This window comes from Somniosus microcephalus, chromosome 21 (genome assembly GCF_052327205.1).
Source record: "Somniosus microcephalus isolate GS21.2 chromosome 21, FLI_Smic_1.0, whole genome shotgun sequence".
NCBI classification, from domain to species: domain Eukaryota; kingdom Metazoa; phylum Chordata; class Chondrichthyes; order Squaliformes; family Somniosidae; genus Somniosus; species Somniosus microcephalus.
Window position 1 is genome coordinate 28,407,498 of NC_141007.1, and position 23,471 is coordinate 28,430,968.

Sequence of the window (23,471 nt, forward strand, 5' to 3'; positions counted from 1 at the left end):
GGTGGAAACATTGGCTTACTGCATTGCATTCAAAGGGCTCAGAGACGCCGTGAGAGAGTGCCAGTCATGGCCAGACGGAGAAGGGCCAACAGGCGTCGGCACAGGAGGCCTTACCCACCCAGGATATACCGCCAGCAGTTCTCATATCTGAACATGTCTGAGGAGCAGTGTGTTTGGAGGCTGCGATTCAGAAGGGAGGTGGTCACTGAGATCTGCCACCTGCTTCGCAGAGATCTGCAGCCACAGCTGAGGAGCAGGACGTCTCTGTCGGTGGCAGTGAAGGTGACGGTGGCTCTCAACTTCTATGCCACCGGCTCCTTCCAATCCGCTACTGGGGACATTGCCAACATCTCCCAGTTCGCGGTACATTGCTGCATCCGCCAGGTGACCAATGCCCTTTTCAGAAGGAGACGTCAGTACATCTCCTTCCCCATGACCCTGGACAAGCAGCAAGAACGTGCAATGGGATTTGGAAGAATAGCGGGCTTCCCCATGGTCCAGGGTGCCATTGACTGCACGCATGTGGCTTTGCGGGCACCTCTAGAGAATGCCGAGGATTACCGCAACTGGAAGGGCTACCATTTGCTCAACGTCCAGTTGGTGTGTGACCACAGGCAGCTCATACTAGCTGTCAATGCCCGCTTTCCAGGCAGCAGCCACGATGCCTTCATCCTGCGCCAGACTTCTGTGGCAGACATTTTCGAAGCCCAGGCTCACCCACGAGGATGGCTTCTCAGGGACAAAGGCTATTCTTTGTGCACCTGGCTGATGACCCCACTCTGTGCTCCCAGCACCCCTGCTGAAGAGCAATACAATGACAGCCATCAAGCTACCAGGAGCATCATTGAGCACACAATCGGCGTGCTCAAGCAACGGTTCTGCTGTCTGGACCGTTCCGGAGGAGCCCTACAGTACTCGCCTGAGCGAGTCTCCCATTTAGTTGTAGTGTGCTGCATGCTGCACAACCTGGCTATCCTCAGGACTCAGCCACTGCCAGCAGACATTGGAGGACCACCAGAGGAGGAGCACCAAGACGGGAGGGAGGCACAAAGTGCAAGGGCCGTCCGTCGGCGGCTTATTGCAACTCGGTTCTAGGCCCCCTCTCAGGGAATGGCTTGTGCCAATGAAAGAACATGAATGGAGCCACTCCGCAAACTCTCAGCCAGTCAAGGCAACAAATAGTTCAAAGTGCAAACATGGACAATGTGAATAAAGAAATTTTCTTATTGTGCAAACTCTGTGCCCTTCCCGCATGACAAACTAATTCAGGTAAACCCCCCAAAAAACAGTCAGAGACATAACTGGCTCTCACAACCTTCAGAAAATAAAAAAACAGTTAACCAAAAATGACCATGATCCTCGGCCATCATATAAAAAACAAACACAACATTCCCGGCCCTCATATAAAAACCAAACACAACATTCCCGGCCTTCATGTATAAAAAAAACATTCTCGGCCTTCATATAAAAAACAAACACAACAGTCTCAGCCTTCATATATAAAAAAAACATTCTCGGCCTTCATATATAAACACAGCATTTGGCCACACCTTCTACTTTTTCCCCTGCGAGGGTGATCTGCCTCGCTTCCGCGAGTGGCCCCTTCCCACCCTGCAGCTCCTCCTCAATGGGACCCCAGTGCTGCAGCAAGGCTGGGGGAAGGCTGCTGAGGGTCAAATGGTGAGACGGCAGATGCCCTTGGGGGACGGCCTGGACCAGCTCTGGGCCTGGAGGGCCCGGCTGCTGACTGCTCCAACTCTGCTTGGGCGGCAGCAGTCTGTTCTACGGGTGGTGGCAGCTGCAGTGGAGGAGTGACAGTGTGGCAGCAGCAATGCTGCCAACCTGACAGAGCACAGGCACTCCCTGGTCGGCTGATACACTGGCACTCACACGGGCCAGCACTGCAGCATGCGCAGCAATCTGCTGAAGCACAGACTGCTGGGCTGCTGCGGCGCAGCGAGAGCCCCTGTGATGCCTGGCCGATCCATCGAGGGTGGCAGCAGTTAGTGCCCATGTGGCCCTGATCTGTGTCTGCATCAGACCAGCCAGTGAATGCACGGCACGACTGAGCACTTGACTGGAAGCCGCCTGTGATGCAGCGAAGTCCTGCTGACTCCTAGCCTGTGCTGCCGCGAAGTCCTGCAGACTCCTTGCCTGTGCTGCACTGAATTCCTGCAGACTCCTGGCCTGTGCTGCCCTGAATTCCTGCAGACTCCTGGCCTGTGCTGCCCCGAATTCCTGAACACTCCTTTCCAGTGACTCTATGGAGTCAGGCATCCTTGCCACTGCAGCCATGAGCTCAGTGTGCCTGCGCTCAGCCTGGGCGCCCATTTCACCAAGGAGCCACACCTCCTCTGCGCTCACCGTAGCAGGACTGGAAGCCACACTCACCCTCCGGGGAGAAGGCCGCCGAGCTTTCCCACCCCTCCCGCGTTGCTGCAGCCCGCTGGGCCCCGGAGCTTCACTCTCCTCAGACCCTTCCCCCCTGCTCCCCTCCAGGGAAGACGTGTCCCCATCATGGCCATGGGCTGCCTCGGCTGAGGGTGGCACTGATGGGCCGGCTTCCTCTTCTTCCTCCTCGAATTCAGAATCACTGACAGTGGCAACTTGAGGGGCCGCCTCCTCACCTGGCGAATCAGCATCTGAAAGCAGGGAGGCACAAGAGTTGCTTTAGAGTGAGGACAGGGCGGCAGCAAGGGAGGCATGAGTGCTGCTATGCACTGCATTGGTTCGATAGTGGCAAAGGATGCTGGTGTGAGGCACAAGTGGAAAGAGAGAGGTCAAAAAGGTGATGACCTTACCATTGCTGTCCAGAACAGGGTCGGCATCTCCACTGGCGACGGAGCCAATCAGCTGGCCTGCCATAATGCACTCCACACGCTGCTCCAGGTCGCTGAGCTCTTTGAGGTCAGGATGGCCTCCTCCGGTCCGTAGCTGCTGCCTGCGATTGTGGGCCAGCTTGCCCTGCAAGAGAAAGGACGGCCTCTAAGTACAGTGTCAAGCCCTGATCTTGCCTGCACTGCCTCGCATGGTGGAATAGCCCTGACAGTGTCAAGCCCTGATCTTGCCTGCACTGCCTCCCATGGTGGTGGAATAGCCCTGACAGTGTCATGCCCTGATCTTGCCTGCACTGCCTCCCATGGTGGAATAGCCCTGACAGTGTCAAGCCCTCATCTTGCCTGCACTGCCTCCCATGATGGAATAGCTCTGACAGTGTGTAAAGTGCTAAATGTGCAAGTGGTTTTCCTGAGAGTCCCATAGCTCTTGGATGAGGGCTGGGCATTGGGGCTTTCAGGTCCCTTTGGCCAGAAACTGAGGTGCACATGCAGGGATGAACAGGATAGTGGAAAGGGTAATCACCCTGAGAACCCGAGTGAGGTCGTTGAACTTTTTCCTGCATTGAAGTGGAGCCCTGGCAACCATGCTGTTGGTGGTCACCCTGTTTGCCGCCTCCCTCCAGGCTTTTCGGTACTCGCTGGGAAGCGGCCTCCTCCCACTGTCAGGGAAGAGGACAGGTCGCCTGCACTCTACTGGGCCAACCAGTAGCCTCAGGGCACCCTCGCTGAAGCGCTCCGCTCACTCCCTAGCCTTCTCCATGGTCCTGGGTGTAGAACTGATGAACCAGCAATGGTCAGGCCTTGCTTCAGGGCTGCAGTGTGCAGGGCGTGGCAGCCAAACAAGTCGACCCTCCCCCTTTAAGAGCTGACCGGCGCCAGCGTGTCTGCCTTCAATCAGAAACTCGCCGCACCTGCGCTGCACCCGCCCTCGGTGTTAACGCCTCGGCTCGCCGGCTTAGCGCCTTATGATAGTCGTGCATCGCCTGCTTTAGCGCAGCAGCAACCTCTTGGGGCGATGCAACTCAATTTCGGCAAAGGTGGCGCTAAGTTGCGCCGGGCGCTAAATTTAGCGAACGCCCGGCTGTAGCGCCCCAAACGTGGCGATACTGAATTTCTAGGCCATTATCTGGTCATTATCACATTGCTGTTTGTGGGAGCTGCTTTTGTGCAAATTGGCTGCAGTGTTTCCTACATTACAACAGTGACTGTGCTTCAAAAAAAAAATTGGCTGTAAAGCACTTTGGAACGTCCTGAGGTCATGAAAGGCGCTATATAAATGCAAGTTCTTTCTATTGTGGGAATGATAGCGCCCATGCTGTTGCGTACCTGGTGGTGTTCTTCGTACCTGAATTACTGTGACTGGAAGATTTTTCATGTCCTTGGGTACAGTTGCATGCACAAGAGGAAAGGCGATACCATCAGTTCATTTTGCAAAAGGTGATCATTATTTCCCTGCATTACAAGAGTGACCACATTTCAAAAGTACATAATTGGCTGTGAAGCGCTTTGGGACATCCTGAGGTCGTGAAACGTGCTATATAAATACAAGTTCTTTCTTTAGTGTCATTTCAGTAGCTCAGAGAGTTTTCTGGCCTCTGGCACCACTCTGTTGCCTGGTGGAATTTGGCAATCCATAATGAAAGCTGTTTTTAAGATGTGTATACAGTTGGAAATGCTTTTCACTGCAAGTATCTCCACAGTGTCCCTAGCGCTGCTGCTGTTGTGAATTCCTCCCGTTTGCATGGTGTGGCAGGATTTGGAGCACTGAAGCAACAACTTGAGGTCACGCACATTCAGTTGCTGAAATGGCACATTACCAACTTTTGGGGCAAAGCCCATACAAGCGATCGATGTGGAAAATGTTAAGTCTGTGTGTTATATTGAGAATTAATACACAGACCACAGAGTAAACTTTAACAGGACTTTACTATTCGAAGGTCAGGGCGGAACTGCCCAATAAATCATTACACAGCACTTATATACTGGTGTGGTCACCACCGGTATTACAGTATACAGCAGCCAAGATAAAGTAGTGCAACTCTTAAAATAGTTCCCTTAAAGGTAGAATGGTTCTCTTAAAGGTGGAACGGTTACATACACTACAATCCTCCCTTTTTAGCTTAACAGTATATGTTCCCCATTAAACATAACATCATAACATATATACACAACTTCATGTGAAAACAGTTCACAGATTCAGTCTCTGCGGTGGCGCCTCCTGCGCTTCCTTCACAGATTCAGTCTCTGCGGTGGCGTCTCCTGCACTTCCTGACTCGGTCCGGATAACGCCTCGGTGGTGTAGTAGTTTTCGATGGTGTAGTAGGTTCTTGTTGCTGGGGTGACTCATCTAATAGTCCTTCACTGGACTTAACAGCTTGAACTTCCGTAGCTTCAGAACCAGCTTGAACTTCCGTAACTTCAGAACCAGCATTGCTGACTTCTAAAAGCTCGAGTACCTTGGGAGGTTTTTCTACTTCCAACTGATTTGACTCAGTTCGGAGGGACCATGTGCGTGACCTGGTAGAGGTGATAATGGTTCAGATGGGTCATCATCCTCTGCTTCGTCTTTTCCTTTTCTGCTTCTTGGAGACTCTCTGGGCTCCACTCCCAGCTGCATGCACAGTTCCTCCTCCTCTTCCTCCAGCTGTTGCCGTAGTAGCGCCACCATCTCCCGGTGTTTCTTAGACTTTTCGTGATTCTTCATGGTTTTTGCACTTTGGAAGATTTCCCCACAAGCTGGGCAGAACAGGTCGTGGTAATATTCGGTGTCGTACAGGTCGTGGTAATATTCGGTGTCGTCCTGAGCTAGGCCAGCGAGAGGGTCTTCTATTTCCTCCATACCCAGCTGGACGTTAGCCAGCTTTTGTTCCAAATCCAGACATCTCTCCTGAAGAGACTTCTTCATGTGTTCAGCTTCATCCAGCTTTTTCTGGGCTTCCTGCAAGTCTTTTACTAATGACATCATTTGTGATTTCAATACTTCAACTTCATTCGGAGATTGATTGATCGGACTATTCAATCCCTCTACTGGAGCAGCTGTTTCAGCATTCTGTTGTTCTACATTGACGTGAGTCAGCGTACTCTTGGCATCCAAGGGCTGCTCTGTTGCAATCTTCTCAGTCTGTGTTGCAACCTCAGCTATTTCAATAACTTTTGAGAGCTCCGAACCCCTTTCCTTTGAAGATTGAAGCTCATGTTCAAGTTTTTCCCATTTCAGAGTCTTGTCCCTCAGCATATGAAGGAGTTGGCTGACCGTTAACTCTTCTGACATCAGACGTTTCCCAGTATCGTCGTCATGTGTTTTTGACGTATAGGCTGCAGGGCTGTTTGTAACCTTGCACTGGGGCTCCTTTGCTGCTTTTAATTCGCCATCATCCGCAGCCTCCACCATTCGAATTTCAACAAATGAATCGTCCGGTGATGCTGCACCCAACTTCAGTAGGAGCTCGGAATTCATGGCAACCAAATCAGTCTTTTCTGCCTGCAACCTGCTAACAAGCGCCTTCAGCTGCTGAACATCTTGCTCCACCAGATTAGAGCACGCACCTTCAGAAACCGAATCAGCTTTGATTCGTTTGGCCTCCTCGCGCAGACGGTTTGTGTGCTCCTGCTCCATTTTCTCCATCAGCTGCTTCTGTTGTCTTTCCAGATTCTCCCACTCTGTGTCAAAGAACTTTTTCATTGCATTCATCTCTTGCTCAAGACGGCAAATCATTTGTTCTAATTGCTGTTGTAGTTTGAAATGGAGTTGAGTTCGAACCCGGTGTTTCTCAGAAATGTGCATGTCTGTAGACTGGACAGACTCAGAATTCTCTATCAAGCTATGTTGTTGTTGTTCAGTGGAATTCTGTTCTGATACTTTGTTCTCCTCTGAAGCATAAGCATTTATGCACTCCTTCGTTTTTCCATCATTAGTCTGCAAGTCCATTTTAGATTTGTCTTTTGCACATGGGCTGGTCTTACCATCATCAGTTCCAGAGTCTGAGCTGATTGTCTTCACCGAGTTCTCACTCTTTATTGCTTTTAGGGAGTGCCAGTCCATATTTATTTTCCTGATCCACTCCCGTCCCAGAAGTGGTGGACCTCCCTCAGGTAGTACATATAAGTCCATTCCTTGGTGTTCTTTGCCCTTGTGTCTCACCTTGACTTTTATCTTTCCGATGGGGTATACTCTTTGCCCCGTGTATGTCTGCAATACAATCTTGGTATCTCTCAAGGGTATATGTGAGAATAGCCGCTTGTAGTCCTTTCGGTTTATGACTGTTAGGGCTGATCCTGTGTCCAATTCCATTTTCACTTGGACTCCGGCTATCTTGAGCGTGACCCAGATAGTTTGTAGGTCAGCTTCCTTACTCACATTGTGAATTCTCAGACTACCCAGTTCCTGGCTGTTGGAGTCTGAATCCGAATTCTGTTCAACCGAACTCTTCTCAGCCACCTTATGTACCTTTCTGCACTTTTCCTTCAGTGACTTTTTGTTGCTGGTCTTCTTACCTGACCGGCATACGTTAGCTATGTGACCAAGCTTGCCACATTTTCTACATTCCTGGTTTTTAAACCAGCATTGGTTCTGATCGTGTGTTGTCTTCCCACAACGATAACATTTCGTTGTACCCGAAGCCATTTGATCTACACTGAGTACCGCTGCCTTCAGCTGCATTTCCGCAGTGCCTCTCGCTGCGGCTTCGTGCGATGCTGCAATAGTGACAGTCTTATCAAGTGTAAGATCATTCTCTTCGAGCAGTCGCTTTTGTGTTCCTTCCTTCGACAACCCACACACGAACTTGTCTCTCAGTGCCTCTGTCAGATTTTCCCCAAACTGACAGTATTTCGCTAGCCTACGCAGTTCAACCAAGTACTCCGCGTTGCTTTCCTCTTTCAGTTGCGTTCTCGCATAAAATTTAAATCATTCCGCTAACATCAGCGGTGTGGGGTTCAAATGATCCTTCAGGACAGCAACAATATTAGCGAAAGTCTGATCCGCCGGTTTAGCTGGGGATAGAAGATGCTTCAATAGCCCATATGTCTTCGCACCCATTGAGTTTAGTAAGGTTAGTGCTATATCATCATTTGATATTTTATTTGCCTTACAATATATCTCTATGCGTTCTACATACGTGGCCCAATCTTCCACATCGGGATCGAAATCATTGATGTTACCACGCTTAGGCATCTTCGCAATCTTTTTGAGAAACAACAACGAAGTTTTTCTTTAATTTTTTTTTTTTTTTTTCAAAAATGGCGGTTTCCCGCGCTTATCTTCTTCCCCGCCTCCGAGAATGGCGGTTTCCCGTGCTTGTCTTCTTCCCCGCCTAACTGGCGGCTTCCCGCGTTTCTTCCTCTGGCGGGAGGGGTAATCTTTGCCCTCGGGCGACGACCGCTGGCTTTCGGGGTTCGCAGCCTGCGCGCCGGCTTCAGTTTATTCTGAAAGCGCGAGAACAGCTGATTGAGTTCCTTGTTCCCTTTCCCGACAGGGGCAACCGGGCGCTGGGGACAACCAGTTGGCGGCGGACAGATCCAGCTCTTGGTCCTTTGCGGAAAGCTGCTGTAAGCCGCTGGGCGGAAATCTCGCTCGGTCTCCCTCGCTCGGTCCCGTTCTCCCTCGCTCGCTCGGTCTCCCTCGCTCGCACGGTCTCCCTCGCTCGCTCGGTCTCGTTCCCCCCTCGCTCGCTCGGTCTCGTTCTCCCTCGCTCGCTCGGTCTCCCTCGCTCTCCCGCCCGCTCGGGCTCTGTCTCTCCCGCTCGCTCGGGCTCTGTCTCTCCCTCAGCGGTTTTCAACCGTGCCTCCCAGCCCCTCTCGCAGTCCGATCCTTTCCCCCCCCGGCTGCGGCTGAGCTCTCCGCGGTTTTTTAAATTTTTTTTTACTTGTTTTATTTTCTCCCGCGCAAGCGGTTCTCGGTCGCTGCGCCTCGCGGCCTCGGTAGCTGCCCGGCCTTGTTTACCGGTCGCGGTCGAGCTTGCTCTCGACGCTGTTGCGTCTCCCAGCCCGCTTGCAGCCCGGTCTCTCACACCGGCTGCGTTTGCGTTCACCGCAGCTTCCGTGCCTACGCTGCCCCAGTCTCAGCGCCTCTGGCCCCGACTTCTGTCCGGCTCTTTTCCCCCCGGCCGTGGTCGAGTTCTCCGCCCTTATATCCTCCGTTTTTTTTATTTTCTCCCCTACTCACAGTCAACGTGGCCGACTTGCTTTTCGTCGCTGATCGGCTCACCCACCACCGTGATAGAAGGGACGATCACTGCCTGTTGCTGATGGAAGGCTTCGTGTCAGAATTCTTCCTTCTTCCTTTGCTCTGCAGACTCGAGTCTTCTCTCAGCAGAATGACGAGGGCGGATGCCTCTTCTCGACGCCTGTTAAACTGCCTTGGATGTATCTCTGCCGCAGGGTAAGATCGAACTCGTCGCCACTGTTAAGTCTGTGTGTTATATTGAGAATTAATACACAGACCACAAGAGTAAACTTTAACAGGACTTTACTATTCAAAGGTCAGGGCGGAACTGCCCAATAAATCATTACACAGCACTTATATACTGGTGTGGTCACCACCGGTATTACAGTATACAGCAGCCAAGATAAAGTAGTGCAACTCTTAAAATAGTTCCCTTAAAGGTAGAACGGTTCTCTTAAAGGTGGAACGGTTACATACACTACAGAAAACAGCCCACGAGAGCTCAGCCAGACCAAAATGGCAGCTCAGAACCGGCACCGGGTTAGGTTTTGTGCAGGTGGTGATTCACCTCCAGCAAGGCGGAGACAAACCAGCCCTTGCCGCTGTATGTGGTAGAAGCACTTTACCTCCAGGCCGCTTTTGGTGGCAAGTGCTGTAATTTAAATCCAGCAGAAGACCAGGTAACCGACCCTTATTGAACCATTCAAGGCAGTTAATGAATTCCACCATCCATAAATGGTCTAATTTTGGAGGGTTTCGGAGCTGTGGCTTTTAAGATCTGATTGCTACGCACTCATTAAGCTCCGAAGGTTTGTCTGAATCAAGAGTTAACCTGAGCTGGGTGCATTTTATGGCATGTTTTATGTAGCAGAGTAGCTCCCACTGCAGGTATCTCCACAATATGACTAGGCTGCCGGTGTTCCCGATTTCTCCCATTTACATTGTGGCGGCGGGGGGGGGATCCAGTGCACTGGCAGCAATGCTGGAACAGCTGTGCATGTACGAGATTTGGGCATGTGGAGTCGTTCAAAACTTGCGATGCATCTTTAAAGTGATCACACATGTTCGGTTGTTCTGAAGTCACACTCGTGACATGAACTTTCTGGCAGCAGACCTTCCCGGGTGTTGGGGGAAGGTTTGTACAAGTCAGAAATGTGGCTTTTACATTGCCGACCTGTATGAGAGGCCTGAGAGTGTAGTCTGCCTGCATCCCCAAGCCTAATCATTGACTTTTGGCATCTCTTTTGCTTTGCCTAATGAGGTAAACCTATCTTGTCCTGTGCCTCCTGGCACACTGCGGCCACATGGTTTCTATAGCAACACAGCGTTCGGAGGCAGTGTACAATATAAATTAGTCTCTGCTGATGTTTCTCAATGTGCACGATTTAAGTTCCTTTGAACCATGGCTGGTTAAACTGTTTCAGTTGCGTATGGGAAAGCAGGAGTTCTGAATCCACATTTAGACTTTAATTCACGCAACAAGACTCAACGATCTCCGATATTTACTTCAGTGGAAGCCAAACAATGGACAGGTTTCTAAAAGATCTTGATAGATGTGCAGTTCAAACCGATTCATTCTTTAGTCAGTAGCAGGCAAAGCGTATCTTTATTCAGTCCTGAAAGTGGAGTTAATTGGAAATGAATTCCTCACTATCTCATCTCAATCCTTTGCCTTTGATTTCTGTTGAGTAGCATCTCCAGCACATTCCACAGCTTAATTACAACAATCAATCAGTGCCTCTGACAGTCCTGCCCTCTGAGTTAAGTTCGGGCATTGACTGGAGATGTGAATCACCTAATGTGCTACTTGAAAAGGCACCCCCGGCCCATCTCTACCTCGGGGCTAAAATCAAGGCCTCTTTCATATTGCTCAATTTGTCATAGTGCAAGTGATCTTTTTTAATCTTCTGTCATAGTGCTGAGGTGAGATAACACAGGGTTTGACAGGTCAGTAACTACCTACGATGATGTATTTGTTACACTTCTAACAGGTGTTCACATAAGAGATAGAATCTCAATTACTGGTTCTTTATTGGTTCCTCAAATTTACGATTGTTTTAAGTAGTAAATCACATTCCTGTAAAACCTCCATTTAAAAACAGATTGCATCAAAACCTTCTCCTCCTGTCAGTGGGAGATACTGGGCACAGCATTACCAGCTTATTGCCAAATCCAAAATCAAGCGGTTCGGCAAGAAAATGTATTAACACTGACTGAACCATAAATTCAAAGTCAATTTATAAAGTGACCTTATTCCAAATTATATTGCAAATTGCCTGAAATTTGCACGTCCGTTATATCTCGCAAAGAGCCTTCGCAGATAGACAAGTGCAAAACGTGTATTAGTTGCATGCAATCACTTGGCAGGCATCCTTCTGGAGTCGGGGAGGAATTCCCAGGATCCCAGGATTTCTCCTGAAACTAGAAGTTAGCATTGCTCGCAGTGTGGGAGGGCAGTGCGTGCAACTGCATCATCTAATAGATAGGGTGAGTGTTGCTGGGCCCAGTGGCATCTTCTTGCTTTTTCATACAAGAAAGAAAGACTTGCATTTATATAGCGCCTTTCATGACTTCGGGATGTCCAAAAGAACTTTACAGCTAATGAAGTACTTGTGTGAAGTGCAATCGGTATTGTAATGTAGGAATTGTGCACAGCAAGGTGCCAGAAACAGCAATAGGATAATGACCGGACAGTCTATTTTTAGTGGTGTCGGTTGAAAGAAAGACTTGCATTTATATAGCGCCTTTCACGACCACCGGACATCTCAAAGCGCTTTACAACCAATGAAGTACTTTTTGGAGTGTAGTCACTGTTGTAATGTGGGAAACGCGGCAGCCAATTTGCACACAGCAATGTGATAATGGCCAGATAATCTGTTTTTGTTATATTGGTTGAGGGATAAATATTGGCCAGGACACTGGGGATAACCCCCCCCCTGCTCTTCTTCGAAATAATGCCATGAGATCTTTCACGTCCACCTGAGAGAGCAGACGGGGCCTCAGTTTTAACGTCTCATCCGAAAGACGGCACCTCCGACAGTGCAGTACTCCCTCAGCACTGCACTGGACTGTCGGCCTGGATTTATGTGTTCAAGTCCCTGGAGTGGGACTTGAACCCACAACCTTCTGACTCCGAGGCAAGTGTGCTACCAACTGAGCCACAGCTGACACTGGTTGAGAGATAATGGCCAGGACACCGGGAGAACACCCTGCTCTTCTTCGAAATAGTCTTTTACGTCTGCCTGAGCGGGCAAATGGAGCCTTGGTTTAATATCCCATCCGAAAAATGGCACCTCCGACAGTGTAGCACTCCCTCAACACTGCACTGGGAGTGTCAGACTGTACTCAAGTGTTTGGAGTGGGATTTGAACCCACAACCTTCTGACTCGGAGCTGAGAGTGCTACAGCTGAGCCACGGCTGACTCATATATGCTAATATGTTTGACCAAAATATTCTAAATTCAGTTTTTTATGGCAAATCCTTAAGTATTTTAACACATAATTATTACAAAATGAAGATGGCCTGTAGTTCTGCCCTGCATTCTGGATTCATGGGAGACACTTTTGGGGCAGAAATTCCAATAGTTCCACTCTGCTGGTGGAAGTGCAGCAAAGCAGCATTCCCAATCATCCTTGGATCCCACCCGAGACCCCCTTCCAAACTGTGGTTGTGGGGTTATTTTGAATAACCTTAAATATAGAAGATTAAGGGGTGATCTGACTGAGGTGTTTAAGATGATTAAAGGATTTGATAGGGTAGATAGAGATAAACTATTTCCTCTGCTGGAGGAGAGTCCAGAACAAGGAGGAATCACCTTAAGATTAGAGCTAGGCCGTTCAGGGATGATGTCAAGAAGCACTTCTTCACACAAAGGGTAGTGGAAATCTGGAACTCTCTCCCCCAAAAACTGTGAGGCTGGGGGTCAATTGAAAATTTAAAAACTGAGATTGATAGATTTTTGTTAGGCAAGGGTATTAACAGTTACGGAATGAAGGCGGGTGGATGGAGTTAAGATACAGATCAGCCAGGATCTAACTGAATGGCGGAACAGGCTCGAGGGGCTGAATGGCCTCCTGTTCCTATATTTAGTCATTCGGGGAAAGGTGGAAATTGCTGTTAGGAGTTAGGGCTATCAGCACCCTAGCACTAACGAAAGCACGCAAGATTTTACAAGTCCACATATAACTTTCTTCTTCAATGCTCCTCTTTATACTCTTAAAAGGGTTCTCTGTTACTATACTGACAAGTCTAAGAATATATGTCGAAATGATTTGTGGCTGAGGGAAACAAACATCTGAAAATCTTGTGCACAGACAAGCCATTAGTTGATTGGCTGTGTCCGACTTTGCCAGCAGCAAGAAAGCCGAGATTACTTCTGACAGGGTCAGGGGTCACTCTACGTGAGCAGTACCTTCTACCTTGTTTAGCTTCCAGCAAGTAGAACTGAGAGATGCTTGTAAAGCAACTAACTGGCATACCAGCACCAAGCACGACTGCTCAGCTCTGAATGCAAAGAGAGATCAGCCGTTCGGCAGGGCTGTGTCCAAACGGGACTCCAGGATGGTATGTTGCCTCCCTGGTGCAAGGGTCAAGGATGTCTCGGAGCGGCTGCAGGGCATTCTGGAGGGGAAGGGTGAACAGCCAGTTGTCGTGGTGCATATAGGTACCAACGATATAGGTAAAAAACAGGATGAGGTCCTAAAAGCTGAATATAGGGAGTTAGGAGGTAAATTAAAAAATAGGACCTCAAAGGTAGTAATCTCAGGATTGCTACCAGTGCCACGTGCTAGTCAGAGTAGAAATAGAAGGATATTTCAGATGAATACGTGGCTAGAAGAATGGTGCAAGGGGGAGGGATTCAAATTCCTGGGACATTGGAACCCGTTCTGGGGGAGGTGGGACCAGTACAAACTGGACAGTTTGCACCTGGGCAGGACCGGGACCATTGTCCTAGGGGGTGTGTTTGCTAGTGCTGTTGGGGAGGGTTTAAACTAAAATGGCAGGAGGTTGGGAACCTGTGCAGGGAGACAGAGGAAAGGGAAGCAAGGATAGAAGCAAAAGACAGGAAGGAGAAAAGCAAAAGTGGAAGTCAGAGAAATCAAGGGTGTAAATCAAACATGGCCACAGTAAACAATAATTCTAAAAGGTCTAAGAATGTTAAAAAACTAAGCCTGAAGGCTTCGTGTCTTAATGCGAGGAGCATTCGTAATAAGGTGGATGAATTAGCTGCGCAAATAGATGTAAACGGATATGATATAATTGGGATTACAGAGACATGGCTCCAGGGTGACCAAGGCTGGGAATTCAACATCCAGGGGTATTCAATATTCAGGAAGGACAGGCAAAAAGGAAAAGGCAGTGGGGTAGCATTGCTGGTTAAAGAGGAGATTAACACAATAGTAAGGAAGGATATTAGCTCTGATGATGTGGAATCTGTATGGGTAGAGCTGAGAAATACCATGGGGCAGAAAACATTAGTGGGAGTTGTATACAGACCCCCAAACAGTAATGCTGAGGTTGGGGATGGCATTAAATGGGAAATTAGAGATGCATGCAATAAGGGCACAGCAGTTATCATGGGTGACTTTAATCTACATATAGATTGGTCTAACCAAATTAGTAACAATACTGTGGAAGAGGAATTCCTAGAGTGTATACGGGATGGTTTCCTGGACCAATATGTCGAGGAACCAACTAGAGATCAGGCCATCTTAGACTGGGTATTATGTGATAAGAAAGGATTAATTAGCAATCTTGTTGTGCGAGGCCCCTTGGGGAGGAGCGATCATAATATGATAGAATTATTCATTAAGATGGAGAGTGAAGTAGTTGATTCAGAGACTTGGGTACTGAATTTAAATAAAGGAAACTACGATGGTATGAGGCGCGTGTTGGCTAAGATGGATTGGGGAATGTTACTTAAAGGGTTGATGGTGAATAGGCAATGGCAAACATTTAAAGATCGCATGGATGAACTACAGAATTTGTTCATCCCTGTTTGGCATAAAAATAAAACAAAAAAGGTGACTCAACATTGGCTAACAAGGGAAATTAGGGATAGCATAAGATCCAAGGAGAGGACATATAAATTGGCCAGAAAACACAGCAAACCTGAGGATTGGGAGCAGTTTAGGATTCAGCAAAGGAGGACAAAGGGATTAATTAAGAGGGGGAAAATAGAGTATGAGAGTAAGCTTTCAGGGAACATAAAAACTGACTGTAAAAGCTTCTATAGATATGTAAAGAGAAAAAGATTGGTAAAGTCAAGCATAGGTCCCTTGCAGTCAGAATCAGGGGAATTTATAATGGGGAACAAAGACATGGCTGACCAATTAAATACATACTTTGGTTCTGTCTTCACAAAGTAGGACACAAATAAACTCCCAGAGATGTTGGGGAACACAGGGTCTAATGAGAGGGAGAAACTGAATGAAATCAGTATTTGTAGGGAAATGGTGTTAGGGAAATTGACGGGATTGAAGGCCGATAAATCCCCAGGACCTGATGATCTATATCCTGGGGTACTTAAGGAAGTGGCCCTAGAAATAGTAGATGCATTGCTGGTCATCTTCCAAAATTCTATAGACTCTGGAACAGTTCCCATGGATTGGAGGGTAGCTAATGTATTTAAAAAAGGTGGTAGAGAAAAAGCGGGGAATTATAGACCGGTAAGCCTGACATCGGTAGTGGTGAAAATGCTAGAGTCCATTATAAAAGATGTAATAGCAGAGCACTTGGAAAACAGTGACAGGATCGGACAAAGTCAACATGGATTTACAAAAGGTAAATCATGCTTGACTAATCTACTGGAATTTTTTGAGGATGTAACTGGTAGAATAGATAAGGGAGAACCAGTGGATGTGGTGTATTTGGACTTTCAGAAGGCGTTCGATAAGGTCCCGCATAAGAGACCAGCATGCAAAGTTAAAGCACATGGGATTGGGGGTAAGGTACTTACTTGGATAGAAAACTGGTTGGCAGACAGGAAGCAGAGTTGGAATAAACGGGTCTTTTTCCGAGTGGAACGCAGTGACTAGTGGGGTACCGCAGGGATCGGTGCTAGGACCCCAGTTATTCACAATATATATTAATGATCTAGACGAGGGAACTCGATGTAATATCTCCAAGTTTGCAGATGACACAAAGCTGGGTGGGCGTGTGTGATGTGAGGAGGATGCAGAGAAACTCCAGTACGATTGGGACAGGTTGGGCGATTGGGCAGATGCATGGCAGATGCAGTATAATGTGGATAAATGCGAGTTTATCCACTTTTGTGGCAAAAACTGGAAGGCAGATTATTATCTGAACGGCAATAGATTGGGAAAAGGGGAAGTGTAACTAGACCTGGGTGTCCTTGTGCACCAGTCGCTGAAGGTAAGCATGCAGGTGCAGCAGGCGGTTAAGAAGGCAAATGGTATGCTGGCCTTCATAGCGAGAGGATTCGAGTACAGGAGCAAGGATCTCTTGCTGCAGTTGTACAGGGCCTTGGTGAGTCCACACCTTGAGTATTGTGTGCAGTTTTGGTCGCCTTATCTTTGGAAGGATGTTCTTGCGATGGAGGGAGTGCAGCGAAGATTCACCAGAATTATACCTGGGATGGCAGGAATGACGTATGAAGAGAGATTGGGTCGATTAGGCTGATATTCGCTAGAGTTTAGAAGAATGAGAGGGGATCTCATTGAAACTTATAAAATTCGAACAGGACTAGACAGACTAGATGCAGGAAGGCTGTTCCCGATGGCGGGGGAGTCGAGAACCAGGGGTCACAGTCTAAAGATAAGGGGTAAGCCATTTAGGACAGAAATGAGGAGGAATTTCTTCACCCAGAGAGTGGTGAACCTGTGGAATTCTCTACCACAGAAGACAGTTGAGGCCAATTCATTAAATATATTCAAGAAGGAGTTAGATATATTTCTTAAGGCTAAAGGGATATGGGGAGAAAGCAGGGACCGGGTACTGAATTTGGATGATCAGCCATGATCGCATTGAATGGCGGAGCAGGCTCGAGGGGCCGAATGGCCTACTCCTGCTCCTATCTTCTATGTTTCTATAAGTCAGTCCTGGATCCCAGGGAGAATGAGCAGTTTCTTCTCCCATGTGAGCCGGTACTAGGGGAGAGCTATCGGCAGTATGTGGAGTATGTTCGATGGAGAAAAAAAGATAGGTGCAGTCATCAAAATTCATCAAATTGAAGTGTACTCTCGGTCCTAGCTTTCCCATTCTCCTCCCCATAGACCTACCTTTGGTGATTGTGGTGCAGTTCCTCCAGTGTCAATTCTTGGATGTGCCTTCCTATGTCGTTGTATGGCAGTCTGTGCAGGCATTGCCATGTTTTCCTGTCTGAATGCTCTGCACCCTCCGGGGGTAGTTTAGACCTTGGGCGATAGTGTAAAACGGGTGATAGCGAGTTGCCTTACACTATCGCACAAAGTCAAAATCTGCCCTTCTAAGTCCACAATGTCTCTCCTATATGACTGGTCAGGAAACAAGCAGGGGGGAGGTGAAATTGGATTTGGATGGTCGTGAAGTACGGGCGATAGCGAATCGGCATCCTGCTTAACACCCCACCCCGTCTTTTCTTTGTAGTCAATACGGGCTGCCCATTCGCTATCAGCCATTTTGCACTAAATGTTTCCCTTAATCAGCTGTATTCCATAATGTAAGCAAGCCCAGCTCCCAGGAACCTGCACTAAAATCTAGGCCTATAATTCTGCTGTGGGACTGAGGGAGGCAGTTTTATTTAGGCAAACATAGGCTGCTGGTCTGATTCATTTGTCTTAAGTGGGTTTCTCTATGAAAGCAGAGCTCAATACAGCTACAGAGACTGGCTTCCCGGTCTGAGTGTTTCAGTGGGAGGACAGTACATGGAATTTGATCTCCTGAAGCAGGAAGCAGCATGTAGTGGAAGTACAAAAGTGCCTTAAGGGTCAAGCATCCCCCTGATTTTTCTCAGTTGCCAAACTTGTGGTTTGAGGAATGTATGCTGTGCCCTACAGTCAGCATTGTACATTATTAGTTCTCCCAAAAACTCAGGGGTTTAACATATACAAAGAAAAGAAAGACTTGCATTTATATGGCCCCTTTCACAACCTGGGGACGTCCCAATTGCAACCAGTGAAGATGTTACTGCTTTCTCTGTTAGCCACTATTTAGTTGTACCCATAGTTTGTAGTTGGTCATTATTTGTTGGTAGAGGGGAGTTGTCGTTTTAAGTTAACCCCCCACCTCTCCAGAGATTGAGTTCAACCACTGCAAACGCCCTATGGTTCCCTCTCTTTCCCCCCCCCCAACATCGTCATGCTGTTGTGCAAACCCACACAATTAGCGTGGACAGGCTGTTCAACCATCGGGAGGCATCATAGTGGGGCCTGATCCTGTCCAATACCCAGCTGTGTGCACCTATGGATGACCGGACAGTGATCAGGACCAAAACACAGACCGAGACTTTCCCTCCCATAGCCCAGGAGAACTGAAGTCGGTTGTAGCACCCCAGTTGTTATCCTGGGTGAACAGCAGTCAACTCGGCCCGAACGGGTGATTGATCCTCCGACCCTCTGCTGTGTAAAGTTTAGCACCTCACCGTGCAGTACATTAATCCACTGAGCAATCAGGTGAGCTGATTCATTTTAGTATTTCGTGGCCAATTGAAGCAACCATATTTTTGACAGGAGCATGATGTTCAGAAAAAGAAAAGAAAACTACAGTGTGAGGAATGCCTAAAAGTGCGGCACAAGGAAAGCATCGCTTCAGGATACGTTCTGGCATGTACTTCTTCCTGCTGAAAATAGTTAAGCATTCCTAGGATTTATGAGTCCCTTTTCCAAAGAGTATGTTTAGCAAATTAGCCTGAGGGTATGTCAGGAAGTGTTCTGTTTCTGCAATTAGTCACCCAGCAACAACCCATCATTCATCAGATAATCGGAAGGTAAAGTGATAGCTAGTGTCTGATCATGACGTGGGGGGGGGGGGGCGGCAAGTTTCCAAGTGCACGCTGCTGATGAGGAATCTTGAGAGCCTCTCCCTCCCTCCCTCCCTCGCAAAATGACAGCGGCACGTTGCCCTCCATTTTCTAATCTGTGCTGTTGGCCACTGCATACTTGGAAAATTCAGGCTGTGGCTCCAACCGATGTGTGTCCGCATATCTTTACTGCAGCGGAGGAAATACGTGAATGCAGGAACAAATTGCTGTAAGGGGATCTCATTTTAACAAACGTTTTCTTCAAACCTAACTATATCAGGTTGCCAGCTGCAGCTCGATGAACTGCTAAAGTAAATTGAACAATTGCCAACACAGCAGGACTCTTTATGATCAGATATAATAATCTTCATTTGCTGGCCATTACTCAGATCGCCCTGTATTAAATGTCTGTAATGTGACACTTGAGATTTTCTTCTCGTTTATCACACAACAGTTTATAAGGCACTTATTACATAAGGATGCAGAAACGCGGGCGTTTTGGGCGTGTGGGGGTCGGGGTTCATTCCCTGCGCCTGAATGGTGAGGATGGAGGCTCCCCCAGCTAGTGGGCCTCAGGCCTCATTACAATGGAGCCGGGCGAGGACTCGGAGCTCATCGGCGAAGAATAGTGGATAATCTGGTCGCTGCTAGTGTAAGTGGGTCCGGGGGGGCTGGGAATCAGGGGAAGCCCAGGTAAGGGTGTCTGGGCTGGGAGTGGAGGAGATCGGGGGTCTGGGCCTGAAGCAGGGGAGGTCGGGGGCCGGGAGATCACTGGTTTGGAGCGGGGGAAGGTCGGGGGTCGGGAGATCACTGGTTGGGAGTGGGGGAGGTAGGGAGCCGGAAGATCGGGGGTCGGGAGCGGGGGAGGTAGGGAGATCAGGAGCGGGAGAGGTCGGGAGCCGGGAGATCACTGGTTGGGAGCGGGGAAAGGTCGGAAGATCGGGGGTTGGGAACGGGGAAGTTTGTGAGAGGGGGGAGCCGCGGTGATCGGTTCCTTTAATGCGAAGTTGGGACTCCCGCCTTTTGGGCAGCAGCTTCTAGCGGTCCCTTTAAGGACCTCTGGTTTGGCTCCTGTGCGCCTGAGAAAACCGATCGCACCGTATGCAAACCGTATGCTGCGGTTATTCGCCAACCAATTTCACAAAGAGGTTTGAAACAGGCGTTCGGTCCTCAATATGCATAAGCAATGTGCTAACGCCAGTTTCAGGCACACTGCAAGGTGCCCTAACCAATATGGCATACGGCGCTCTTTCGGTACGGAATAAGTGGGTTGGGTCCTGCAGCACCTGTTATTCTCGTGAAAAATGGGCGAAACCCAATCTAATTTCTCGGCCCACGGGTCTGATCCAAGTGACTATTCCCAGTAGCCAATAATCACATCACAAAAATCATCACTGCCTGGACTCTGACCCATTTCATGACGAGCATGTCCTTTTTGCCATTCACTTTTAAAGAAGAGTTGTGAAAGCTTTTAAACTTCTCACGTTACATGTAAAAATATGGTAAATGTATTCAGTAATGTCTCCTTTAGAAAATGCTGAACCTATACAGTTAGTTCATGGATTGCACATAAGCACCCGCTAAGTTCCAACAAGGTCCTCACGGTGATCGCGATGGAGTTGCACTGGAACTTCTGAGTTGCTGTGAAGTGGTTTTTACTGCGGAGCTGCGCAAGTGTCGGTATAACTCCAGAGTCAGGCTCTAATCTAGCTGCAGGGGAGAGATCCTTCGGCGAAGCTCTTGCTGCTCAGAGTATGGCTCTGGAGAGGTTCGATAATGCCCTGGTGGTTCGTTAGACCTCCTGGGTACATTGTAAACTTAAACCGAGTTTATTTATAAAGTTTTGAGAAGGTGGACCTTCTGAGGTCCAAACTGTACCAGCTGGCAGTGGAGTTCTGGACTTGAGCAGAGATCTCATCTGGCACCAAGATTGCAGCCTGCAATCTGCAATATAACTAAACCCTTTCTGGTTTCAAATCACACTGTGCAGCTTCAAGTCTCGGAACAACCGACGCATTAAGACTGCCCTCTGCAGGCGCGCTCTTCAGTTCTTTCCCTCCTGTCATTGTCATTCCTGCCAAGTAAGTTCGTGTACCTGGAAGCCAAGTTGCCTGTGGAAGTGCATGACCAGTTGGTGGAATGGTGGCTAGACTTCGGTTCTGCCTTCTAGTTCCTGGAACTGCTGTGCAGCATAAATTGGGGTGGGATTCATTGAGCAGCCAGGCAGCCTATGCCAGATTATCTGGGTTAGTAATATATCCAATATCCTTTTGGTATCTTAAATGAGTATCAGGAAGCAATGGGGCCCACAGTCCAAGCTTTCAAGGACTGTAGCTACTGCTGACACCACATTCACATCACCGGTTATACATCCTTCTGAAACAAAACATCTTTCTTGGCACAGCCATAATACAGTATCATAGGATGAGCTCAGTGCACCCATTGTACTTCTTCCCACTGTGGTATTGGCACTGCGGAACACCTCCGTTCAGTCCGTAAGGGTGACCCCGAGCTTCCAGTCGCCTGTCATTTTAATTCACCGCCCCATTCCTACTCGGACCTCACCGTCCTTGGCCTCTTGCATTGTTCCACGGAAGCTCAACGTAAACTCGAGGAACAGCACCTCATCTTCCGATTAGGCACTTTACAGCCTTCCGGACTCAATATCGAGTTCAACAATTTCAGATCATAACCTCGGCCCCGATTACATTTTCATTTTTTTTTTATCCACACCTTTGTTTTGGTTTCCCTCCCCCCCCCTTTTCCTTTTTTTCCCTCTCTCCCACATGGCAGCTGTCTCCCATTCTGCCAGCACATTTCACAGCTAATCTAGAGCCGTCTTTCGTCTCCACTAGTCCTATCACCATCTCGTCTCGTTTTGAATACCTCTTAATGTCTCTTCACTTTTGTTCTCTCCCAGCCTGGCCTCTTAATCTATTTCATTCCCTGTGCCTCTTTAGTCTTGATAAAGGGTTTTGACCCGAAACGTTGACTCTAATTTCTCTCCACGGATGTTGCCTGGCCTGCTGAGTTTTTCCAGCATTTTCTGTTGTTATTTCGGATTTCCAGCATCTGCAGTATTTTGCTATCGTGGTATTTATCTTGTAGGGTATCTGCCCTCTCCACAAGGGCAGTGGGGGATATGGCCCCTCCAGAGTTCCAGGAACCCAGGCAGGCCTCACGAATTGACAGGCCTCCTGAGTTACAAGGCCTGAAGCGCAGAAAATGCCACACAGCTCCGATTCACCTGCTTAAATCAGAGTCATTTTAAGGGTGTTAAATTTTACCCCGTTACCATGTTAAATGCTATTGCAGTAAAAGTTTTATGGTAATGGACTAAGGTAGCCGGAGTTTAAGAAAATTAGTGTCAGTTAGTAAATATAAACCGTAGGACTAATTTCCTGATCAGGAGCTGGATGGAAAACAAGCAGCTAAGTGCCCGTGAATTCCTGATCAGCTCTCCCTAGAACCACACGACTAGGGGGACAGTCTGCTTCTGAATTTTCAACACCCGTAGATTCACTGTCGTTTAATCTAATCCTCACTTTATGGAAATGAAAAGTCATCGCCTCATCTCCGGGCTTCAAACCTCCCTCAGTCCTCCCTCCTACAACCGACAGGCCTATAAAGCCTAAGCTGCCCATCAGCCAATCACCAATTCGAGATTTACTTGCATCACCCTCGACTCTTTTCATCCTCGGTGTCTGGGTCCTTGGGTCTTAACTTGAGTTTTTCCAATTCAAAGATAAATGACTGCTTCCCCACAAGTACCCATAAAAGCCCTGGCCTATGAACCCTGAATGATACAAAAGTGGTATTGAACTAAAGTTTCCAGTATTTCAGTGACATATACCTCCCGTGTCCACAGGTAGAGAAGCAGCGAGCTGATCTTACCAGGGAACTAGAGGATCTGACTGATAGACTGGAGGAAGCAGGTGGAGCCACCGCATCCCAGGTAGTAATTCAGTGTTATTTTTCATCGGCTGCTCGCGATATTATTTAACGCTGATTTTTATTTAACAGGGCGGATTCAGATAGATGAACTTATAGGAACCGTTCCCCGACACACTGTGAGGGAAGGATTACTCTTGTGTCTAGGCAGAGACATCGTAAACATGTTGACGTAGATTTGCTTTGTTGGACATTGCTCGTGAAATCATAAACAATTTCTTTTGGAATGGATTAATGGCTTTTCTAGAATTGGCAAAAAGAGAAATCTCCGTGCTGTTTACAAAGTCACTGACACGTTGCAACTGGACAAAACCTCTCCTCATGTAATTTACCATGGTCCCCGATGTACTGGTTCTCTCATTACTGGAACAAACAATATGGAAACCCCGCTCGATAATGCACTTCCTCACCATGATCATCTTTTCAGATGCTTCCTCAAAACCAATGTGGTTCACTCAAATCTTCCAGAAAGTTAGAGTAACCTCTCAGGGTCAAAGGTAAAGGAATGTTCTGGTGTGTTGAATGAAATGAAACACCTGACAGCACTTGTGCCTCAATCAC

At 48.1% G+C, this 23,471-nt stretch overlaps 1 protein-coding gene across 7 annotated transcripts in view; it reads left to right on the forward strand.

The window, feature by feature from the left end:
* LOC147102664 (putative uncharacterized protein MYH16) overlaps positions 1 to 23,471 on the forward strand; it is a 589,631-nt gene that overhangs the window by 238,397 nt on the left and 327,763 nt on the right. For all 7 annotated transcript variants that reach the window (XM_085963368.1, XM_085963373.1, XM_085963369.1 and 4 more), the window contains one exon: positions 22,828 to 22,914. In XM_085963368.1, the coding sequence (XP_085819494.1) occupies positions 22,828 to 22,914 (87 nt within the window). The remainder of the gene's footprint in view (positions 1 to 22,827; positions 22,915 to 23,471) is intronic.